The sequence below is a fragment of the Drechmeria coniospora genome, chromosome 03 (assembly GCF_001625195.1).
Source record: "Drechmeria coniospora strain ARSEF 6962 chromosome 03, whole genome shotgun sequence".
Taxonomy (NCBI): domain Eukaryota; kingdom Fungi; phylum Ascomycota; class Sordariomycetes; order Hypocreales; family Ophiocordycipitaceae; genus Drechmeria; species Drechmeria coniospora.
The window spans coordinates 4,659,013-4,682,464 of NC_054391.1; the positions used below are offsets into that span (position 1 = coordinate 4,659,013).

At 61.7% G+C, this 23,452-nt stretch overlaps 6 protein-coding genes across 6 annotated transcripts; 3 read left to right on the plus strand and 3 right to left on the minus strand.

The window, feature by feature from the left end:
• Nucleotides 1-4,592: 4,592 nt before the first annotated feature.
• On the minus strand, nt 4,593-4,829 carry DCS_06970 (uncharacterized protein; the record flags this gene model as incomplete). Its single annotated transcript, XM_040804257.1, has 1 exon — nt 4,593-4,829. One exon carries the CDS (start codon nt 4,827-4,829, stop codon nt 4,593-4,595), a length of 237 nt encoding a protein of 78 aa, XP_040654361.1.
• A 351-nt stretch (nt 4,830-5,180) lies between these two features.
• Nucleotides 5,181-7,619, minus strand: DCS_06971 (uncharacterized protein; the record flags this gene model as incomplete). The annotated part of the gene is made up of 6 exons (XM_040804258.1): nt 5,181-5,366; nt 5,437-5,647; nt 5,863-6,167; nt 6,216-6,530; nt 6,607-6,842; nt 7,334-7,619. The coding sequence occupies 6 exons, from the start codon at nt 7,617-7,619 to the stop codon at nt 5,181-5,183; spliced, it is 1,539 nt and encodes a 512-aa protein (XP_040654362.1).
• A 2,658-nt stretch (nt 7,620-10,277) lies between these two features.
• Nucleotides 10,278-11,075, minus strand: DCS_06972 (uncharacterized protein; the record flags this gene model as incomplete). The annotated part of the gene is made up of 1 exon (XM_040804259.1): nt 10,278-11,075. One exon carries the CDS (start codon nt 11,073-11,075, stop codon nt 10,278-10,280), a length of 798 nt encoding a protein of 265 aa, XP_040654363.1.
• Nucleotides 11,076-11,732: 657 nt separating this feature from the next.
• On the plus strand, nt 11,733-13,880 carry DCS_06973 (uncharacterized protein; the record flags this gene model as incomplete). The annotated part of the gene is made up of 3 exons (XM_040804260.1): nt 11,733-12,413; nt 13,221-13,380; nt 13,441-13,880. 3 exons carry the CDS (start codon nt 11,733-11,735, stop codon nt 13,878-13,880), a joined length of 1,281 nt encoding a protein of 426 aa, XP_040654364.1.
• A 1,853-nt stretch (nt 13,881-15,733) lies between these two features.
• On the plus strand, nt 15,734-17,505 carry DCS_06974 (uncharacterized protein; the record flags this gene model as incomplete). Its single annotated transcript, XM_040804261.1, has 2 exons — nt 15,734-15,833; nt 15,893-17,505. The coding sequence occupies 2 exons, from the start codon at nt 15,734-15,736 to the stop codon at nt 17,503-17,505; spliced, it is 1,713 nt and encodes a 570-aa protein (XP_040654365.1).
• A 4,940-nt stretch (nt 17,506-22,445) lies between these two features.
• DCS_06975 (uncharacterized protein) lies at nt 22,446-22,757 on the plus strand (the record flags this gene model as incomplete). Its single annotated transcript, XM_040804262.1, has 1 exon — nt 22,446-22,757. One exon carries the CDS (start codon nt 22,446-22,448, stop codon nt 22,755-22,757), a length of 312 nt encoding a protein of 103 aa, XP_040654366.1.
• Nucleotides 22,758-23,452: the final 695 nt, after the last annotated feature.

Here is a 23,452-nt window from a genome sequence, read left to right on the forward strand (position 1 = left end):
TCCATTGCTGGGGGGAGGGGGTTCTGTCGGCGAAATACATGTTCATCTACTGTAAGTAAATGCAGGGCTCGACGAGTACGTAATAATGCACTGCATGGAGGACAGCTTCTTGGCTTTTATAATAATTACCACCGCCGCAGTAGGTGCATATAAGTGCAAGTACCCGTACTTGGTCTGCCATGTTACGTGTAATAGTCTGTAGTTGTACGGAGTACAGGTACTCCGTACAGTAAGTAGAACAGCATCATACGTTGTTCGGTAGAATTTGCGCTACATGGACCAAATTCCAGAAGCGCACCACGCCGTGGGGTGGCATGGCATACTTGTACTTAGTGTCTATAGTGGGGTGGCAAAAGTGTCGACTCACTTTGTGGTGGTAGCGCTGCCCAACTTGAATCGTCATTTTTGTCTACTGAGTGTAGCACATGTACTCCATAATGTACTTGGGATACTTGGATTGACGAAAGGCCTTGTCGAGTTCACAACACACGTATTAATACCTACCTAGGTACCTAGTAATGCTACTAGGTAACGTACTGCAAGGGTATGAGTACCAACCTAAGCTACCTACTAGGTACTAAGGTACGGAGTACACCGTGCTCTACGGAAGAGTGCTGGTGTCAGTGTCGGAGTACTATAACACCTACGTACTTGAGTACTAGAAGTACGGAGTACTTACTGTAAGTAGTACACACACCTGGTGATCACGTACCAGCACAACTGCCCACTACGAATTGTGCCCGTTCAGCGTGCTGCTCACTGCCCTCACATGCACGTACAGCAGGGGTGCAGACAAGTGCGCGAAAAGGCGCTCTGCATTTCTCAAGGCCCAGCCTGTCGGTACTGGCATTGATCTCATGAAAAATGGGTGGGAAAAGGCCGACTAAAGCACGCCGACCTCGGCAGCGAGAATTCCTCCCCAGCCTGGACGGCCCCCTCGACTCCCGTATCATCGCGTCGGGCCCCTCTGTCCTGCGCTGGTGCGAGAGGGCGTCGAACGAAGATTTTGCCGGTCGTAAAGGATCCTTTGACGCCCAATCCGTCCTCGTTCCCCGTCGTGGTTCACACGACCAGCCGAGCTGCTCCGTTCTGCGCGCCAAGTCTAGGGGGGCCATTCCGCTTCCCCACTCGGCCGCCTGCCTTTTCGCTCCAGGAGCTGGCCGCATGACTGACGACCAACTGGGAATACCTACCGCATCACTGCACTTGGTACCACTGTTACGTGCACACCTGCAGTACAGAGTACAGGCATGGCACTTGCGAAGTGCGTCTTCATACGATGGTCATGTACGGCTATGCGTACTGGCGTGCAGCAAATGCAGCACCGTACTGTAAGTAGGTAATGGTTTTACTTGAGTACTTTGCAGTAATAGCAGAGGCACTTGGATAGGTGTAAGGCGTGCATGTACATCCAAGTAAGCACAGCAGACTCCGTAGGACGTGGAGTTTCTGGAAAAAGTGCATATAGCTCTGGTCCTCTTGGGAGGACTTTGTTGAGGCAATTAATGACAGTACTTGTACTTGCTGTAGGTGTACTTGCTGTAGGTGCGTGTACTTACTGCGATGCTCTGCAGGTGTCTCCGTACTGCGTACAGGCTGCGCAATCCGCCAACGGCAACCTCCGTCAATGAATACAACCGAGTACTGCACTTGCAGTAATCAGCATGCAGGGTCCACGATCACGCGTGTCGGCGAACCGAGCCGCACAAGCAGTCGGTACATGCACCTACCTTGCCGCATGTGGAGTTGCACAACTACTTACGCATCCATATGCATGTACTCCGTACTTGGACACCTTGACGTAAAAGGTGTGCAAGTAAGTACTGGGTACTTGTAACAGCAGCAAGAGCCCAGTGATGTGCTATTACTGTACTGTAAGTAGGGATAAGTACTAGGTTAGTAGTATGTTTCCGCCCTCGGTACGAGTCCTTTTAAGTGCCGATATACATGTACGGAGTAAGTACATGTAAGCGTACGGAGTACTTACTGTACTGTACGTACTTACTAAGCAATAATTGGTATTATCAGTACGCCGGTCGTACAGTACTTGGGATTCGCTGCTGGTATTACCAACCAACACTGTCTCAACTACTAGGTACCTAGTACGTACAGAGTTCACCGACATGTACTTACTTGCACTCGTAGCATGCGTGGAATACAGCACTGTACAGTACGTTCCCTGCGTTGCCAACCTGCTGTACTAACGCTTCCACCAGCAACGCAAACCTCGTGCTTGTACGGAGCACAACCAGCCCTAGCCGTCAGTCCTTTACCAGATGCAACGGCAGGTGCCATTCCTACTTGTGCATTGGCACTCGTGAGCTGTGCAAGGGTCGATGGAGATGCTGCCAGAGGAGCTGGAGTCGGGGGTTACGGCTCGTCATGAGGGCCGGACACGTACCGTGCCGCCGAGCGCACATGTACTCCGTACGAGCTGCACTGAGGGTACACCGACAAGTGCAACTACAGTACATGTACACTTGCTGCACATGTACGGAGTACGGTGAATGCGCCTGTTCGTCCATGAGCGGACGCGCGCGTCCATCGTGACCCAGCACTGAACAGTACTTGCTTGCACGGAGAACGGGGTACTGCACATGCGAGTACTTGCAGTGCTGTATGTAGACGGAGCGCTTGGGTGTCGTTCCCAGCTGGCCATGGCCACTCCCTGCCGCACCCCCTCCGCCTCCGCTTCCTCCACCTCTTCCCTGCCCTTTCCCCTCCCTACCCACCTTTACCCCAGATTCGGCTGCTGTTCTCGAAAGATGGGCCCTGCCAGCACGCCTTTACGTCTCCGTCATGCTGCTCGCACATGCACGAGTGCAAGCCTGGTTCCTCGCACGCCAGCCACCGCTGACGGCGAAGACGGCCGGTATGATTCGAGAACGAGCATGGTGCGCCTGCGCGTCTGGAGCCGCAGGGAAGCCGGGGCGGCCTCGTCCTTGCGAGGCAGGTCGATGCTGGCACGGATGAGCAGGGACGACGATGCGGAAAAGACCCGTACCCGGGCTCGTGCTCGCGCGGCAGGCGGCGATGCTCATGGCCACCCGCCTCTGTGCAACTACGTACTCTCGTGGGCAGGCGCAGGTCCGGGTGCGAGCACGAGGGAGCGACGGACGGACAGTACAGCGTCGTCGTGGACGGCGTGTCGGATCGACGTGATCAGCCGTCGCTTGTGACGTGCGACAGCCTCGCAGGCGACGGCTACGATTGTCGGAAACGGCTGGCCGTTTGGTTGGTTGCCTTGACGAGATGGCTGGGTTCGATATCAACAATACATGGGCAAATAATGGCAAATAATGGCAAATAATGGCACATAAATGCACGATAAAAAAGGCAATACTTAAAGGCACCATAAATAAAGGCAGAATAGAATAAAACAATGCTGCCCATTCGACTGTTTCACGGCGACCTTGCCTCCTCCCTGCAGCAAAGGATGCTTCCGTTCGGCCATGGCATTCTGCTCGCATCCTGTCTCAATTCGAGCCACACCCTCCTTCATCAAGACCTCGACCCGGTCGCTAATCGCGATCCGAGTTTTGCGTGGAAAGGTGGCTGGCTGGTTGGTCGGTTGGCCACAGCGGGTGGTGCGGTGGCTCAGTCGCCACCAAAGGCAGGCATTGCTAAGGGACGCGGCTTCAGGGGGCTTCGCGAATGCAGTGAGTGCAGTGCGTGCACTTGTGATGGCGAGTGCATGTGAAGGTGCGACATTGCATGCAGTAATTACACCAGCACGGTACGCACTGCACGAGTGGGCACTAGGGGTGCTAGCACATACCTACGGCGCTGCCGCCTCTGCAGGCGTACAGGCGCTCCTGGCGAGGGCGGCTGGAATCCATGACAATCGGCGGCCCGTTCAACGTCTCCCTCGATCTCATTCCATCCGTCACCGTGCTGCTCCGCCTCTCCGAAACCTTCCATGCGGAGTTGCGATCGAGGCGATGGGCAAGAGGGTGGGTGGCAAGTTGCCGATTTGAGTCATGAAACGTCGTGCCACGGCCGCGCTCGCTCGCCCTCTCGCTCACCCTCTCGCGCGTCCGCCCACTCCTCACTGCGCACGCTCGGCTCATCGGCGACCACCCACGTGCTTGGACAGATTCGAGTGCTCACCCATCCTTGCCGCTGCACTCGGATGGCACGTCTCTGGCCTTTTCGGCAACACCCCGGGAGTGCTGCGGAGCAGGGACCGGGTGCGTCGCATTTCACCGCGTGCCTGGGACCGGACGGCTGCTGCGTCAAGGGAACGCGTATGGATGCGATGGGCGCCCGACGACGGCGCCGAGCATGACATGACACCCTCTCGAGGCTGGATCACAAAGTTTGCTAGCTAGGAAATAGCTCACGGCTCGCCCTCAGCTGTGGTGCGTCGAACGTACGAGACCGAGGAGACTGCTCATCGTGGCAGCGCGCGATTTGTGAGAGGTGATAGCGCCGCCAGCAGTGCCAACCGCACGCGCGCGCGCCCCCTCACGCCTTGACACCTTGACGCCGTATTACCTCTGGCTTCCCTCTCCCGTCTCCCGCTCCCCTTTCTCGCACCAATTCCCAATCCCTCGGGTGGAAGGGGGGGGGGGGGGCAGGCGACGAAGCGGCTAGCCGGCGCACCATACCAACGCGTGCGCACCGGGCAGCGGCCCATCTTTCGGGGACGACGCCAGGTCCAAGCCGGAAGATTCATGGTCGGCGGCGGGAGCGCCTGGGCGTGCCTTTGGCGCCTCAAGCCGAACATTATCGGAGACGCACAAAGGATGAACGACGACGAGCGATCCGGGGCACGGACGGACGTGACGGGGGACGGCTCGGCAGTGGTCAGCAGGGTTCCCTGCCATGGGCAAGCTCCTCGTCGCCGCCAACAACGGGTTGCGAGGACGGTCACGGTGGGTTAGCGGTCGGGTCTTGTGCAGCGTGCGGAGCGGCGTGCCGGGACCACTGCAGCGCAGAGCATCAGCGGTACCAGCACGGTTGGGTGTGCGTACTAGGTACTAAGGGAAGGCCGCCGTGGGCACCTGGCGCCGTCGCAACCAGCGGACGCGCCAGCACCCTCGGCGCTCTCGGGGCGGCCAGCCAAGCAATATAGCGCTTGCACCTCCTAGGGCTCGTACCTGGCCACTAGCGGTGGTCTGGTGCGTTCGGCCCGTGGCGGCCGTCCACCAGATGGTCAGATGCGTGCTAGCACCGGACTAGGCGCAAGACTCGCCCACGTATTCGTCGTCGTCGTCGTCGTCGTCGTCGTCGTCGTCGTCGTACGAGAGCTCGCGGGCAAGACTACTAGGTACCCAGTAGCCATTGCGCTGCTGCTGGGTGCCAGTTATGTGCCCAGGGGTTGGTTGTACCCGGTCCAGCTGGACCCCGTGTCGCCTCTCTCCCTGGTGGCGAATACTAGTCAGTAATTACTACTCCGCAAGTAGACCTGCTCTGCACCGGCACGGTGCTTACGAATATGCGAGAACTGACCGGCCAGTACGGAGCAAGCACGGAGCGCATGGAGATGCCGACCATGCCAAGGCAGTGCGTGCCCTTGTCGAGGTGCAGAAAGTGGAAATGCAGGCGCCTGTCGCTGTCGCCGGGCAAGCATCGTCCCAACGTCGGTGGTGAGGGAAGCAACTTTTGGCGGGAAAAGAAACGGTGCTGCACAGCGTAATACTTGCTGCAAGTGTTGTACAGTACATCTACTTGTCGTACAGTGCTTGCTCGCTACAGAATACTAGTACTCTTCACAGTACCTGCTGCTCGGTACGCACTCTGTACATGTACTTGCGCGTGCAGCCACGACGGACAGGTCGACGGGGGTATTCAACTCCTGCAGGTCCTTCTCCAGGGCTAATACAGCCTACTGGTGACTGCCTGCGTGCTCCGTGGTACCTGGGCGTCGGTGGGTACGGCGCAGCGTTGCCCTGCGTTCGCCCGTTCCCGTAGCGCTTGTGACGCAACGCACCCACGCCCGTCAGCAACGGCTGCTGCCAGTGCCGCCCGCCTTGCCCCCCTCCCTCTTCGACCTTGCAAACGCTCGCACTCTCCAAAAGCAAGGGCATGGAGGGGCTCGGGGCGCCAGCGGCTTTGGAGGAACATGATGACCTTTCCACCCACCTCGGCGGCGACGGAGAGTGCGCTGGCAAGCTGCGGAAAGCTGAACTGGCAGCCACGGTGTGCCGCTGCATGCGCATGCACTGTATGCATGTATGGGTGCACGGGCGGCGAAAACGCAAAGCACGCACAGGTACACCTAGGCAGCAGGCGTAGCAGGTGCCGCACGCAGAGCAGAGGAATCCCCAGTCGGTCGGTTGGTGCGGGCGCCGCATCTGGCCACGCAGCACGTAATACTTGTATGCGTCGACGAGCCAACACGGGGCCCAGGCTCGGGGGGTTCGCGCTGGCCGCTCGCTCCTCGCGGCGGCATCTTCATCAGCCGTCGGCTCCCTTGGCTCGCCGCTGCATTCGCTTTCCCCTTCCGTCCGCCGACGGGGACCCGAAAGGGAAAGGCAGCATTTCCCCGAGGGGACAAAAGCAACGGCTCGAGAGACAGCCACTCGCTAGCCCTGTCTCTCACGACCGAATGCCGCCAGGCCGGGGAGCTGTCCCGCGGTGATTTGATCTGTCACAACGGACCGGGGCAGCATCAAGCCAACGGCCATCGTTCCAGTCGCTCGGGCTGGCTGATGATCGAGCTGGACCGGCGGCGCGGGTGTCATTTTGCGCGGCCGCGAGCACGCCCCTTGCGCCGCCATTCCAGCCTGTGTAGGTGCAAGCCCGGATAGGGAGCGCTGTGTGGGTGGCTTCGGCGATGAGTGAGTACAGTACGGAGTACATGCACGGGCAGTTAGGTGTGCTCGGTACGGAGTACTCTGTAGAGTGAGGAATACTTATTTGGTGGGTATTAATGGATGCCACAACACTACTCACGCTGTACAGTACTACACGTGCAACGTACGGAGTACACTGCGACGTACGGAGTACACTGCAACGTACCTAGTACAGAGTACCTAGTACTCTGTAAGTTCTCCGTACAGCACTCCGTACCGTACAAGTAAACGAATCTCCGTCTCGCACGGCACTATTACTTGTACCTGGCTGTAATACATACGGCACCAAGCGATTGCGTGTACTACTTAAGTATACTCCGTAGACAAGTGCAATTACCTGCTCGCACGGCACTAGGTGTACATGTACGAGTACACACTCGTACTGACAGCGTACTTGCTACGACAACGCGCCATCCATTACCGCGATCAAGGGGTGCGTCCGCCATCTACGGGGGCGCTGCCACCGGCGCCGCCCTTGGACGCACGACAGCCGCGACGCTCGTCCTCCTTCACTCATCCCAGGCAACACGTACCGCCACGCACTCTTTCCTCGGCCAGTGGCTGTGCCGTGACTTGAGAGAAAACGCAATTCGGTCGATCTCGGCGTGGCACGTCGCGGGTGCTCATGCCCAGCTGGGCGCGGAGCGCTGGGAGCACGACCGTTGGTCCCGGCGGTGGGCGGCCTCCCCTCCCCTCCACGGCATTAGGGCTCCTCGCCACCCACCCAACCAGCGGTCCCGCCAACCCGGGGCAGCCCTGCGACGGCTGAGCCCCGGCCGCGAGCGAGCGATGTGTGCTGGGGATGGCAGGAGGCGCCATGGTCTGAGTGTCGAGCACGCTTTCGGGGAGCGCGTCCGTCGAGGCAGGGAGCGGGGGAGAGGGGGGGGGAGTCGAGGAATCAAGCTGCGCACCGAGGGTCCGCACACGGTTGGATTTGCATACGAGGACTCCGTACTCGGTGCACGCAAGTGCATGCGACCATGAACGAAAGCGCACAGTAGGCGTGCTCCTAGAAGTGCGTGCCCTCGCACACGCAAGTGCTGGACGTGTACGGGCGTGTGATGGGTGAGCAAGCAGCATGGAAGAAGAAAGTTGGGAGGCGTGTGGCTGCTGGATCACTTCCCATTCGCCGGGCAGACCTCATGTGACCTGCTGACCCATCGAGGTTTCTTGCCACAATCGCCGTGGCTGAAGCACAGCACTGCGCCGCGCTGCTCGGGTCCAGGTCTCGAGGGAAGATGTCCGACCGAGACGAGACAGAGACGGAGACGGCGCGTACAAGTACAGGAACTTGCTCGTACGGAGAACTTGTACGGAAATGCACTACTTGTACGGATACATGTATCAGCACTCCGCGTACCGGTACTTTTACGCCTACTACCGCCGCCGTGCTGCAGCATGCCATTACCGTGACTAGCACGGAGTACAGTACAGAGTACTTGCAAGCACTGAATAATACTTGCACTGCAGTGTGGATGGACAGGAAATGCCAGCACTTGCTCACCCCTCAAGCAATAATACAGCGCTTACAGTCAACAAGTAAATAGTTGTACTCCGTACGCCTCCTACAGTACTATAATTATTACTTGTAGTCCACCCAAGCAGGCCGCACCCCGTACTCCCTCCCCACTGGCGGCAAGTGCATCGACTTGTAGTTCGGCACTCCCCCGTATCGGTACTCGCCCTCGCACGTGCCATGGCCGGAGATGACGGTACCTGCACATCCGCCGAGCAGAGCATGACGCAAGAGGCAGCCGAACGGAAAGCAAAGGGCGGCCACGCTCGTCGGCATGGACAGACATGCTTGAACAAGGCGTCGATCTGTCGAGCCCACCGGCATAGGTCTGCATGCGTACACGGGCACCGTACCGCGCGCTCGTCCCCACGCCGCGCTCGTACTCGCATGACGAATGCCCCGAGCTCATGGTGCACTGGCTGCTGCTCTCTGCTAGGTGTGCTTGCGTGCGTGCATGGCCGTTGGCTGGGATTGCTCGCCGAAAGGGCATGACACATAATACTTAGTAATGTGCACCGTCTGTCTCGTCCGTCCAACGCGCACCCTCCCCTCCCGCTCCACCTCATTTCCAACCCCCAGACCGAGTTCCAGGAATCCAGCAAGAGGCGGCGGGCTAGCGACGCGGGGAACCAGGGGCCGGCGGTGCCGCGGCGCCACCCGTCGCCACGCTGGCCTCGGCGGTGCCGTCCATCTGCGCATCTGCGCATTGCGTCCGGCGTCCGCCTCCATCCTCCATCCGCACGCACGGTTGCGCCCACCACGACCGCAGGCGCGGGCGGCGGGCATGCGTCGCGCGCCAAGGGAGCGCCGGGAACCATTCGGAGCCTCGTTCCCCGGGTGCGGAAGCGGGACGAATGGTAGGGAACGGAGGAGCCGGCGAACCCTGGCCGGAAGCGACATTTCCCACCCCAAGGTGCGCGTCCGATTCCCCGACAAAAGAAATACCGCGTGGCGAGGCGAGGGAGTCGTGCGTGCTCCGTGCTCCGTTCTGCATGCGTTGTGCTCCATGCTTTGTGCTCCGTGCTTTGTGCTCCGTGCTTTGCGCTCCATGCTTTGCGCTCCATGCTTGGTGCTCCATGCTTCGTCCTCGTGCCTGCGTCACATTGGCGAGACGCTTGCTCGTTTGCGCTCGCGCAGAGTACCGTCGGCGCCAATGGAACCGTGACCTCACTCGGCGCCAGAGTGTCTTCCATCTTTCTATACAACCGCCGCCTACCACCTACCATGCAATGCGCCCGGCGTTGCGTGTGCGTGCGGTGGAACCACCGTCCAGCGGGTGCATCCAAGCACTCGCATACGACCTCTCGCCTGCACGGGCGTTCCATGCAGGCGCGCGCGAGCAGGTCATGTCACGACCTCGTCGTGCCTTGTTCATCCGCAGATGCCGTCACCGTCCCTCGGGCCATGGTGGATTCTGCCCCTCGAGGTTCGTAAAGGCGCACATCGCATCGCAGGACGCATCGTGCTTCGGTACCCGTCGCTCGCCCATCCGGTCACCATGCACCCATCCTTGCACTCGCCCATCCGCTGACGCACGACGCTTCCGGAAAAGGGCCCGTTCCATTCGTCGTCGGGGAACCTCACCCTCACGGCGGCCGTTTCATGGGCGCCGTGTCAATCGACCATGAGCGCTGGCCTGTCCGCACAAGCACTCCGAACTCATTGTACAAGTACTCCGTAGTCACTGTGCAAGTGCTTCGTACTCACTGTACAAGTGCTTCGTACTCACTGTACTGTACAAGTTACAAGTCCCCCGTACTCATTGCACTCCGTAATTACCTACCTAGTACTCACTGCACAAGTACTCCGTACTGTCCACTCTGAAGCCGTCTCGACCCAGCAGGGCAGCCATGGTCGCTGGCAACGGCAACGGCGGCGGCGGCATCACGGCGGACCGCTGGACGAGACATGCATGGACGACGTCGTGGCTGTGTCGGCCGGCACCTCCGCCGTCCCGCCGTCTAGGTTCGCGGGCCCGTCTCCCAATGGGCCGTCGATCCCGGCAGGGGGCTGCGATGGAGGCTCGACGCATGGTCGAGATGGACGCCTTGCCCTCCCCTGCCCTGCCCGCCTCCGCCTCCGCCGCCGCCGCCGCCCGGTTTCGCCTCGCCGGCGAACGGGGACCCTTGTCTCGTCTCAGGGCCCGAGGGCCAGCCGGATAAGGGTCGCTTCCGCCGCGCGCCGCTTCGAGTTTCAACGTCGTCGAGCGAACGAATGGATGCATGGACGAACCGGTCGAGGACGGGAGAACAAGAAATCCTCCTTGGGCCGCGGCGGATGGGCTGGCCAAGGCTGAAACCGACGAGGCACGGAGGAGGAGAAGGAGGAGGAGGAGGAGGAGGAGGAGGAGGAGGAGTCCATCCCCCCTCTCCCCTTCCTTTTCTCTCCTGGGGCCGACGGCGCTCGGGGAAAAGCAAAACATTCCAGCGACGATGCCCTTGGGCGGTCACGGGGCGAGGTGCGCAGCGCGAGCGGCCACGACGATGCGCTGGCGGGCCCCGTAGCTTGGGGCGCGGGGCAGCCGTCCAGGTGACCAGGGCCCGCGCCGCAGTGCTGGACCCTCTGGGGACGTGACCAGAGCCGCCGCTGCGCTGGACCGACAGGAGCAACAGCCGAAGCGGGCCGGGCGGTGTGCCGAACGAGGGCTTGCACGACACGAGCTCTGACTGCCCGTGCTGTTTGCGGCGTCCTGGTCGCAGTGACGACGCTGCACTGTTCTGTACGGACCACCAGCGCTGTTGGTCATTCCGTCCGATCATTTTGCTGTACCTAATGAACTGCCAACTAACAGATACCTAGGAGTTAAGTTGGCAATAATCTAGTACCCTACGGCGTGGAACACTACTAACCTACCTAGTACCTAGTACATAGCACCTACTGGGTACTAAGGTACTGTACCTAGTAATTACACAGCAGACCCTGTTACCACCGCAGACACTGCAGACACTGCAGCGGACACTAATTGTACAGCGGAGTCTAGCTAGCTACACGACGAGTACAGCACTTCTTGCTGAACAAGTACTTGCGTGTGTTGTACATGCATGTAAGTACCTAGTAGTTATAACTACGGAGTACTGTACGAGTACTGTACATGCACATGCAGAGCACTCCATACTTGCACGGTACTCTGGAATACATGTACAACAACGCAGTACTCCGCACTCATCATGTCAATATACTTACACCTACAGTATGTAAAGGCAAGTACTTACGTACTCCATATGTGCAAGTATTATCAACATCACTTACACCTACTCCGTACAGACTGCAGGAGTACTTGTACTTTTGAATTGTCAGAGTGCAAGTAGAGGGAAGCGAACCACGGTATTCCTTGCAATGCAATGCTGTACTTACAGTACTAACGTTACGAGTACCCCGTACCTGGGGAATGACAGGCTCTCGACCTCACCGCACGCATGTTCACGTTCGCTGGCAAAGCAAATGCGTTTTACTCTTGTCCTTGGCTGTTCCCGGAAGTGTGCGCCTTTACGCCGAGACCTGGACCTCATGTCCAAGCCTACGGCCCTCATGTCCAAGCCTACGGCCCTCATGTCCAAGCCTACGGCCCTCATGTCCAAGCCGACGACCCTCATGTCCAAGCCGACGGCCCTCTAGTCCAAGCCGACGGCCCTCGCTGCCCACCTGACGACTCTGCGCCGGACCCTCTGCTGCGTTGGCACGACCGCTTGGCCTCGCTCCGAGGGGGCCTCGGACGGCGGCCTCGGACGGCGTCGAGCGCGCGCATGCACGACGGTCATTCCGCTCCCAGCCTGCCTCGCCCTCGACCCGTACGTGCCCGGCAGCAGGTGCGCCGTTCGTCGATGGTTCGCACCGCTGCCGTGCCTCATGATCGCCTCGGGCCCGCCTCGCGTGTGCGCTGGCGGTCAGCCAGAGGAATGGCGGCGCGAGCGTCCTCGTCGTCGTCGACGCAAGCTGCCGCCCCCAAGGCGCTCCGAGCTCATCCGCGCAGCGTGCAGGCCGTCGTCACCGCCCGCGCCCACCCCGCCGCCGCCGACTTCCATCAGGGGAACGGCGTGGGCGGCAGAGGCGGAGAGGAGAGGTGGCCGAGGGGAGAGGCGGTCGATGAAAGCGGCGTGGTGCGTCGGTCGCTGGCGTCAGCTGGACGGTGCGCTGGAGCCACTGGAAGCGTGGCCTCTCCAGGGGTCGCACCCTCGCCCCAGCGGCCCCCAAGCCTGGCCGATCCGCCGCGAGGGGTGCGGGGTGAGGGGAGGGGTGGGGAAAGCTCGCGGCCTGCCTCACCAAGGTTTCCGAGGTACAACCACGAGCCATTCTGTCTGTCCCCCGGCTCGGCCTCGGTGCAGTGCTTCGTGGGCGCGCAGGACTCGAGGCCGTCGTCGACGGCACATGCACGCCGTGCGGCCTGCCACGCCCAAGTTCAGGTGCCGCACGCGCCGGAGCATGTGCAGGTGCTGCGAGTGCAGATGCTGCGAGTGCAGGTGCTGAGAGCTGAGTGCAGGTGCTGAGCTGAGTGCTGGTGCTGAGAGTGCGGTGGCTGCGCGGGCGATGGTGGGACGAGTTACGGAATGCCGAGTGCTTGTAAGTACAGTCGCTTGACAAAAGTGACGATTCAGTTTTGGTAGCGCTACTTCTACAAATTGAATCGACATTTTTGCCACCCCACTGTGCCTCGATGGCCTGTGCATGCACTGTACTTACTTCCTTTCTTCGATGGCCTGTGCCCCCATGGCGAGCACGAGTAGTACGCGGCACCGGTACACGCCCGCCGATAGAGGAATGCGTCATGCGTGCGGTAATTCCCACGGCAATGGTACCGAGCGACGTATCGGCCACCGAGTACCCGACGCGCATGGCCCGTCGGCGACTCGAAAGGTCCTCCAAATCCATGGTGCCATCATGCGTGCTCGCGACGAAACGGAGCCAAGGCGCACGTCGGACGGGCCATCGCTCGTCTCGACGCCGTCGTCAGGCCTGTCCTCGGTCTCGTGGACGGCGTGAGGTGGATGAATCAGGAAGCCCCTCGTCGGGAGGCAACGTTTGCCCTGCGAGAGGACACGACCGAGCACGCGGCCGGCCTCGTCGCTGGTACGTGCGCCGCGCGGTAGTGGGAGGGAGGGGCAGCCGTGACTCGTGCTGGCCGCCTAGGACACCGCTCCTGGGTGCCCGTCACCCACTCGCATGAGGCCGCCGAGCCCTTTCGCATCGCACTCTGGCCAGCCGAGCGAAGCATGGGCGACAACCGCCGGTCATGTGACGGACGGCCTGTCACGACGAGCCGAGAGGGTGGGAGGGTGTTGCGGCCGCCTCATCCCGCTCTCGGCCGCCGCAGCATGTGCTGTCCCTGCGACGGCGGCGGCACCGAAACCGACACCGCGAGGCGAGCCAAGGCAAAGCAGAGCAGAGCGAGGCGAGGCGAGGAGACGCATGATGAAAACGGCGCCATCTCATTCGGCCTCCCTTCCCTTCCCTTCCCTTCCCTACCCTTCCACTCTCCCGGCAGGCCGGCTCAGGGCAGAGCACGCACTCCGTTTTGCCCTTCGGCCGTGCTGGCGTCGGCGGCAAGAAATTTCGAGGCCTCCTCGTGACCTTCCCGCTTGCCGTCCTCGTAACCTTGACCTTTGCGAGCAGCCGCGTCTGCTGGGCGCCACCGAGCGAGGAGACGGTCGGATTGACGGACTGACGGACGCTGACGGATGCTGACGGCCGCTGACGGAATGCTTGCCTGCCCGCCTGCTTGCCCGCCCGCCTGCACGCCCGCCTGCCTGCCTCACCGACTGCCCGACGGCGACGGTCGGACCGCGAAACCCCATCGTGGCCTGCCCAGTCTACCGAGGCGCAGGCGCAGGCGCAGGCACCGTCACGGGTGGCATGGAAGCCGATAGAAGCGCAAACGGCTGCCGTCATCGTCCGCCTGCCTGGCTTGGGCCTCGACGACGAAACGCAGGGCTTGGGCTCGGCACCCTCTGTGCGGGAGCCGGACGGGACGCAATCGTCGAAAGGGCCGTCACATGACGGCTGAGCTGTTGCCCCAAAACCTCCAGCAACTGCCACCCGCTTCGGCGCGAGTCCTCGGGGCCATGCTCTCTCGCCCTCCTGCGTGGCCTCGCCCGCCCTCGCCACAGGGCTGCATGCGAGTGCCCCGTGCCGATTCAGGGCCTCCGCCGCTGCGACAGACGACGTCCCAGAGCGGACGGGACGGAGGCGATATGCCCCCAAGCGGCTTAGCGTCTCTCCGGAGCGCTATGCGCTTTGCGGCAGTATTTCCCACCGCTCCTCCCGGATCCCGAGCGAGTAGTACCCCTTGTGGAAAAGCGCGATTCGGGCCACCTGGTCAGCTGGTGGGAGGCAAAACCAACCATCATCCGCCCCCCTCGAGCCTTGTTGGTGACCCGTCATCACTGCTTGTGCTGGCCTGTGGTGGGACTCCGGGCCTGGAATTGCAGCGCCGACTGCCCATCCCACCCAGCGGCGCCGCCGGTGTTGTCCCTGGCCTATGCGCACACCTCCGTGGTACATGACACCCACCAAAGTACCTGCTCACCTCTCCCCACGCCCCACGCCCCACGCCCCGCACCCCCCCGTCCTCTCCCCACGCCCCTCTCCTCTCTCTCAAAGGCTTCTCCGGTGCCTTTGTGAGTACAGGTACATGTCCCCGTGCGGGGCGTCCCTGCTGCTGCCGTGTACTGGTACCTGCACCCTAATCATGCTCGTAACCGCACGCCTGCGCCTTGTACCTTGTACCTTGTACCAGCTGCGCTTCCGTACTTAGGTAAGTACGCAAATTTTCGTACTGGCCCTTGCTTCCTTCCTTGTCTTCGTTTAGCCCCAGAGTTACACCGTGGCCTGCTGGATGGCTCCCCGTACACCCCCACCGTGATTGATCTTTTCTTCACGCCCCCCCCATCCCACCCACCCATCCATCATCCCCTCGCACCTCTGCCAAACACCATCAACCTTAATAACTACATCGCCTTCCCCGGACGCACATCCGTCGCCATCCTCCCTCTCATCCATCTCCATCTCCAACTCCAGCTCCATCCTTCCTCCACATCCGCCTACCGGGCCACCTGACGACGGTTTCCGAGCACCATCGACCTACGAGTGCTTGATCGAGGCCGCCCTTCGAACTCGCCCTGCCCTCGTCCGTAACGTCGACGAGCAGCTCCCACCAGTCCCCAACGCCGTCCCTGCCGAGCGACGGCTCGCACCCATCCGACGATACAGCACCTCCCTTGGGCGCCGTCGACCCTTCCACCCACCGCGCCCGCCGTCCCGTTGCGGGAACCGGCCATCCCCTCCTCGCCACCCAAGTCTACGGGAACACGCCGCCAGGCGGAAGATTTCGAGCGCACCGCCGCTCCTGCTGCCACGTTGGCACGCCTCACGCTCCTCCCGCCCTGGTCACCCTCGCCAGCTCGACCGCTCGAGTTTCACAGCGATGCCTCACAGCCTATCGACGCACGTCTTGACGGTGGACGCCAACGTCATCCACAAAGTCGACACGGCCAACCCTGCCAACTTGTATAGCATGTGGACGGGTGAGTCTCGAGGAACCGTGGACGCGTCCGCCGACGCCACGCTGACAGGGCCGCCGCAGTCTTCTCCCGCTGCGCAGAATCCGTCGAGCAGGGCCGCAGGTTGGAGAACTTGAGCTGGCGCCTCTGGCAACGCGAGCAGCTGGTGGAGAGCGCCGGCAAGCGCGCCCCCGACGGAACCGCCCGGGCGCAGACGCAGACGCCGACGCTTCCCGACGCCGCTCCCTCGGAGACGAAATTGCCAGAGCTCCCCCAGCTTTCCGGCAGCGTCGATTCGCTGCACGACGACGAGGCCGTCGAGTTCACGTCCGTCTCGGCGCCCCTCGAGATCCGCCCCCGGATACGACGGCTTGATTCCAGCAGCCGTAGCAAGCGCGATCGCCACATCAGCTCGGACGATTTCGAAAAGATGATCGTCTCCATCGTCAAGGACAAGACGCCCCTCTCCGCACCCACCCAATCCTCACCCCTCATGGCTTCCCGAAAGGAGCCCTCGATGCCGGTGTCGGCCTCGGAGCACTCGGGCTCGACGACGACGGAATCCCAGTCCCCCTCCAAGGAGTCGGTCGACTCGCAGCCCTCGCCGGCGCCCCAGAAGGCGACCAAGGTCGTTCGTGGCTTCTCGCCCGCGCCCTACGCCGCTTTCCCACTGCCCAAGCCGGACGCGGCGTCGGACGACTCCCTCCCCGCGCCGAGCTCCTCCCCCGCGCCGAAGCCGGTGCAGGCCAAGAAGCAGCCGGCCAAGTTCGCCCTCGGCGGGTCGTGCTCGTCGAGCGAGCAGGGCCAGAGCGTCGACAACGCCCAGGTCCCGGCGCCGAGCATGGCCGCGGCCAAGGCCAAGGCCAAGTTTCGCCTCGGCGGCTCCTCCGACGAGGGCTCGCTGAGGAGCGCCGCCGCCCTGCCGCCGGCCGGCCCGGGCCTGGCAGCGCCCAAGAAGCAAGCATCCTTCGGCCTGCCGACGACGCGGACGAGCGGCGGGAGCGACCCGGCCGTGGACTCGGACACCGAGGGCGACGAGTACGTGGACGAGAGCGCCATCGACGACGACGACGACTCGTCCGAGTGGGAAGACTCGATGGAGGACAGCAACAAGTCGAGCGTCGACGAAAAGTTCTTCCAGCGCGTGCCGTCCAAGGCCAACCTCACGTCCCGGCCGTCGCTCATCACCCTCATGCTGGCGCAGAACGACCGGGCCGCTAAGCTCGGCAACCAGGCGTCGCAGTCAACGTCGGCCCTCCCGCGCTCGCGGGCCGGACCGGGCGCTCCGTCGCTCGGCGCGTCGCCCAACGACTCGGACGAAGCGCCGCTGATGATGAAGGGCATGCGCTCCTCGCCGCTGAAGCCCATCAGCGAGGTGCCCCGATCCGGGCCTCAGCCCATCGTGGCCGTCAACGCCGTGTCGGCGCACGCCGCCCTGTCGCCTCGGACGACGCGTCGCAACATGCTCGCGACCGAGCTCACGGGCACGCTCCGGCGCCAGCTTCTCTGGGAGCGCCAGCAGAAATCGTCGACGGTCAACGCCGTCCTCAAGCGCCGCCACACGTCACAGGACGTCGCCAACCTGAAGCAGTTTCCCGACAAACCCTGCCTGAAGGAGGCCGAGGACGACTCGACGAACTGGAACAAGTACTTTTCCAAGGAGACGCTCAACGGATACCACTCCAAGGGTTGGTAAGGCGGGGAGATGACGACGAGAGTCCCATCTCACCGACGCATCTCGACCGGCGATGCTCACGGGCTCGCCGTCCACGTTCGGCGCCGCGCGCGAGAACGGGCGCCTCCTCGGACGATGACGATGATTTTTGACGGCGGTGCGGCGACGACGGCCGGCGACCGCACGTGGGAAAATCTCTCTCTAATGGCAGATGAAGCTCGCGTTTCGACTTGCCGCGCGGCAAGACGTTGTTTGGTTTTGGCACTGGCGGGCGTTGCTTTTCGAATGATACCATGTCCCGAGGTCGATTTGCACCTCGGGAGCTCACGCGTTCGTGTCGCCATCGCCACCGGGCAAGAGGGGAAGCGGTGGCGTGTACTCTATCGAAAGAAGGGAGGCGGGCAAGACGGCGCGCTCTGCATCCACGGGCGACCTGGAGCACAGCGGAAGGGGCACATCAGATGGCGACGAGGGTGAAAAGACGGCGAGGAAAGCAAAGAAACTGAGCGGAGGCGGTGCGCGAGGCTGGTAGGCAAAAAAATAGCCTGCACGGCGAATGGGACGTCGGTGAGGCCTGGGCCTCTCGTCCAAGCCCGCGAACATGTACGCACGGTGCAGTCGGTACGTTTTGCGGATCAGGCAAAAAAAAGAACTCGCAATACCTGGGTCGTCCATTAGAGAGCCAAGAAGTCATGAATACATATGAGAGAAGCCTTGATGGGTTTCCCACCATTGTACGCTGCACGTGCACGAGTGCCATTGTAATGCGATGCCTCCGTCCGCAGTCGTCGGTACACATTGATTGCTTCCTACTCTACACGGAGAGCTCGCACGACCCGGGACGTGCTTAAGAGAGCCCAGAAGCCATGGGCATGGATGAGTGAAGACTGTCGATGGGGTTTCGCAATGTCCGCTGCACGTGCATGTGCACGTGCCTGAGTACCATGGCGATGCCTGCTCCGTCCGTCCATGTCGGCGCACATCACCGCTACTCGAACACAGACAGAGCTCGCAAGACCTGGGTCATCTTTTAGAGCCGAGTTTTTTATGAAGCTGAAAATTCCCAAACGCGGACGAGCGAAGACTTTGTGCATTTCTCGATGATTCGACGCTGCATGCAGGAGTGTCATGGTGATGGACGGCTGACTCCCTCCGTAGATGCCGGCATACATTATTACTCCTACCTCTCCTTGCACACTCCACGCTCAGACCTGGTTCCCACAGCCACGACAGCCACCGTCAAGTGCCCTTGTGGTAGGGCGCATGTAGGGTGAGGTGAGCTTCCGTGCGTGAGCAGTGCAAGTAGAAGCGAACGTGCAGCATCCTGCAGGTGTATCGGCGAGCAGCGTACTCCGTACTCGGCACATTTTTGTGCACATAGGTGCTGTACTGTAAGCAATACTGACAACCAGGAACAGTAAGTAGCACGCCGCAGTGTGGCCGTATTACTAGTCGGCACATGCATGTCAAAAGGCAGATGCGCATGTGGGGTTCGTTTGACTCGACAAGCACCGAGCGAATCAGGCACTATGCGGCATCGTCATTGGTGGGCGAATTATGGAACTCGCATTACGACCGGATAAGCTTTTCGCTTGGCAGGCCAAGAAGGTGCGGCGACGCATGAAGTCGAAAAGGTAGGCTGCGTCGTAGGGCCGAATCTGTCGCTTCGACGTGCTGCCACTTGGACTCGAAGCTCGGCATCATCGGATTGTGGCACGGATAGCGACAAGGTCTGGGCCGTACTCGACAGGTTGGACAAGACGGCCATGCTGCCGGCAGATTTCGCGACGCTAGCATCCGCATGCTGCTTTCCAAAGGGTGACCTGGCTTGAGAGGCAAGGGACGAGCAAGCGGATGCCGGCGAGGGTGACGGCATGGCACAGCGTCGAGTCGGATGCGCATGGCACATGGATGCTGGCGGTGAGTGAGGGTGGAAGTTGCTTCAGGTCTCGTGCACAGTCTGGCTGTGGCTGATGCATGCGGAGGTGGCTAGTGCGTGCACGTGTACGGAGTAAGTACAGTACTTATCTGTGCCATACTTGTTAGTACGGAGTACTTGTAAGTAGGTGTACTGTAAGTTGTTATGCGGAGTGCCGTACGGATACTCGATACGGAGTACTTACAGTACTTGGGCCAGTAAAACTTACTTGTACTTACGACGTACGTACAGCCAAGTACATGTACATTCACATTGCATGCATGTACTTTCCAGGTTGTCCAAGTGCGAGTCCCAAAGTGCATCCACGCACCGGTTGCTGCAACGAGAAATTACCTCCATGTTCGTGCGCCATTCTGCGCTTGCATGTCCAAGACAGTGCATCTCCCGACAGTGCCGGTGCTGTTCGTCGCCAGCCGACCCCCCGTGGCGACGATCCGTCATCTCGATGAAGCTCGATGCAGGCGGCGACGAGGATGCATCAGCCACACCGGGAACCCCGCTCGCGAGAGCGCCAAAGGATCAAGGGGGGTCGACCGTGGCGCGAGCTCAGCTCTCGCTTCCCCCCCCCTTCCCAGCGACGAGCCCAGGCAGAAAACGGGTCGCCGGTGCGGCGTCAGGAGGTGGAGGACGCAGCCAGAGGCGGTCGTGGTGGCCGCTGTCGTTGGTGGTTAGATCGCCCCCAACGCCCAGAACGGCGCTGCGGCGAACGGGAAAGGCGGGGGGGCAAGGTGGATGAGGCCTCGAATCCGGCCGACCGTCCCCCTTTCCCTTTGCACCGGGTTGGTGGCGGTAGAGATGTAGTCATTAGTTATCCTCTTGCTCGGAGCTGGAAGGCGTTGTGGCGGCGTCGATGCGCGGTGCTTGATGTGTTTGATTTTTTTATAATGTTTAATGCGCTTTTAATCTTTTTTTTCTTCCTTCCTCGGTTTTCAAGGCGTCGGGGTCTGGGGCCGAGGAAGGTGAGGCCTCGAATCCGGCCGACCGCCCGCCCCCTTCTCCCTTTGCACCGGGTGGTGGCGGTAGAGATGTCGTAGTTTTTTATCCTCTTGCTCGGAGCTGGAAGGCGTCGTGGCGGCGTCTATGCCTGGTATTGGACGGGTTGGATCATTATTTGTGCATTTATCCTTCCCTCGCTCGTGTCGAATTTCCTCCCACCGTATCCGCACTGCCAAGGGATTTTCCCTACCATGCATACGGAGGCGGTGGACGACGGACGATGATGAACTGACGGGCAGCGCGTGGCGGATGAACTGATGGACTGCGCATGACCGCCTCCATTTTTGTCCATGCATATGCCACCGCGGGGGCCGCTTCCGGTGCGTGCGATGCGAGCGCCTGCAAAGGGAGGCGAGGGGATGGGACGGCAGGGGTGCGTCTCGGGGTCATGATTCGGGCTGCAATCGATATCCTGCGATGAATCGATCGTGAGCAGGCATGTCCAGCAACCGGCAGCCAGCAGCAACCGTTCGGTCCGGTGAGTACACGTAGCCGGTAGCACGTCGACCGGCGCATCTAGCCCACGCTTGGGGAGGAGGGGTGCCGGCCCAGCGTCCGTGGCGCTCGCCGTACCGGGGAGCCACCTCGTGTCGTGCCACGAACACGTACGGCGGCCAGGCAAGGCTCGAAGCGTTCCCCGGAACGACGACGGCCACGCTGGCACCTGGCACGCCGTGAAGCCACCGACGATTACCCCTCACTACGTGTCAGATCTCGGGCGGAATGGAGCGACCGACACGGCAAAGGCAAGCTCCCCCTGGTGGAACCTATGGGGTCGCGTGCATGGCTGTCCGTGTCGAATCTGGCTCCGAGTGTTGCTCGTTGCGGGTGACCATGTCGAAGCGAAAGCGAGGACAAGGAAGGGGAAGGGGCAAGACGAGCCAAGGCTGCCGCTCGCGACAGAGAACCAGGCCGGGCCCGGTCCCGGAGGCAGCGCGCTCGAGCGAGCAGCCAGGCGAGCGAGCAGGCAAGCCGGCCGGGAAGCGACGGAGCAAGCTACATGCCGGCGACGGGCCAGGTAGCTAGCTAGCTACGGGCAGCAGAGGGCAACGAGGAGAAGACGAGCCCGTCGGCGCCGGCTGGGCGAGGATGGAGGTAGGGGTGGTGCTTGCGGTTGCGCAACTAGGACGCAGATCCCCACCACCCGTCGCCCGTCGGAACCCGTCGTTGGTTTGTGGACGGATCGATGGTCGCGAGGAAGACGCCAAGATCGGGAACATGTCGCTCACTCGGCTCACTTTAGTGGGCACAGGGGAAGTGGAGGAGGAGGAGGAGGAGGATGTGGAAGGGGATGGCGGAGGGATGGCGGAGGGATGGCGGAGGGATGGCGGAGGGAATGAGGACGAGGATGGAGGGGGGGTTTCCTCCCAGCAGACCGGCGTGGGCGGCAAGGGCTTGTCGGGCACGTGCACGCCTCCCTCCCTCATCGCTTTCGTCGTCGGCGGCACGCCACGAAGGGGGCCAAGGGGTGCGGCAGACACGTGCAAGCTACGTATCGCAGATAACAGGTGTTGCGTTCATGCCGGAAAGACAGCAGGCGGTGGGCGAGAAGTCAGGTGACTTGGCAGTCAGCAGCATGGATGACTAACTCGGTTCGGAGTACGGAGTACGGAGTACGGAGTACGAAGTACGGAGTACGAAGTACGGAGTACGAAGTACTGTACAGTAAGGACATGTGTGGCAGCTAGCCAGGCAGCCAGGCAGCAAATGATAGGTACGGATACACATGTACTTACTGTATTAGTCGGCCAGGCAGTCAGGCAGCAAGTGGGAAGACATGTAGTCAGGTAGCCGAGCAGATGATCCGGTTCATAAGTCAGTGAGCACTCGATCCCTCCACACCTACGCAGCTGGTTCCGCACCACTCGGCACTTCTCGGACGGATTCGGGCGCACGCACGCATGAATGGCCAAGCGTGTCGACCTGATCCATCCTCGACCTCGTTTCTTGTGTGCGTCGTGCTTAAGCGATCATGACCCCCAGCATGCATCGCTGTTCCTCCCCATCCCCTGTCCGTCTCGCCGTCATGAGCCAAGCCCGGGTTCGTCGTGGAGGCGAGGCCGGCGAGATCGTCTCCTTCCAGAAGCCTTCTCCCGTAGGTGGGGCGTCCGATGCCCGCCGGTACCAGGTCGAAGCTGCCCAGAGGTGGTGGCTACCGATTGGCCGCGACGCCGACCGGGGCGGAATCTGGTACGCCGGACAGTCGGCCCCCGCATCCCGTTCCGGTCCCCCGACCGGTGCCCCGCCGATGCCGACCAAGCGAGATGCCGACCAAGCGAGCTCGGGGCAGCGCGGCAGCATCGGTGCCGGCCCCCTCCCTCTCACCTGTGCCAGATGACTGCGTCGGTGGCGAGCGGTAGGGGACATGGCCGCTCCCACCCGCGCACCGCATCCTGCTGCCCGAAACAGGGAACCGGCGCGATTCGACATGGACAATGTCGACTCCTCTTGGCACTGGCATCCGCTCCGGCGTGCGGCGCAGGAGATCGACTGACTCGCTCTCGAGCCTGCCCTCGAGCGCGCTTGATTCGTCCCGTAAGTTCGGCCATCGAACCCAACTCCCAGCCGCTCGCACGTGGCGGCGGCAGGCCGATAAAGACAGCAAGGCGACGAGAGGAGAGAGGAGGCGGCAGGCAGGAGAAGAATGCAAAAAAAGGGCAAAACGTCGCACACCCCCTCCACCAGCACCTCGCTTCCTAGCCCTCCCTAGCCCTTCCCTCTCACGGCTCCCCACTCGGGTCCCGAGACCCACGCCGCCGGGGCCGACGACTGGTTACCGACGGCTGCTTGCGGAGCTCCGGCGCATCGTCGTCGGGTCCCCGTCGCGCCTCGGGCCAAGCCCAGAGGGGCGCCACTGCCATTCAGGGAGGATGGAAGGAATGGCCTCCGAGGCTTCGTCCCGAACGGTAGCGCCACCGACACGGTCCCCGGGGAGCGGGGGCCCGACGAGGTCGCCGCGACGCCGCACTCGCACCAATTGGCGGCCGCGCCGGCCGGCCGGTGACGCGGGGCGGGCTGTGGCGCCCCGTGGCT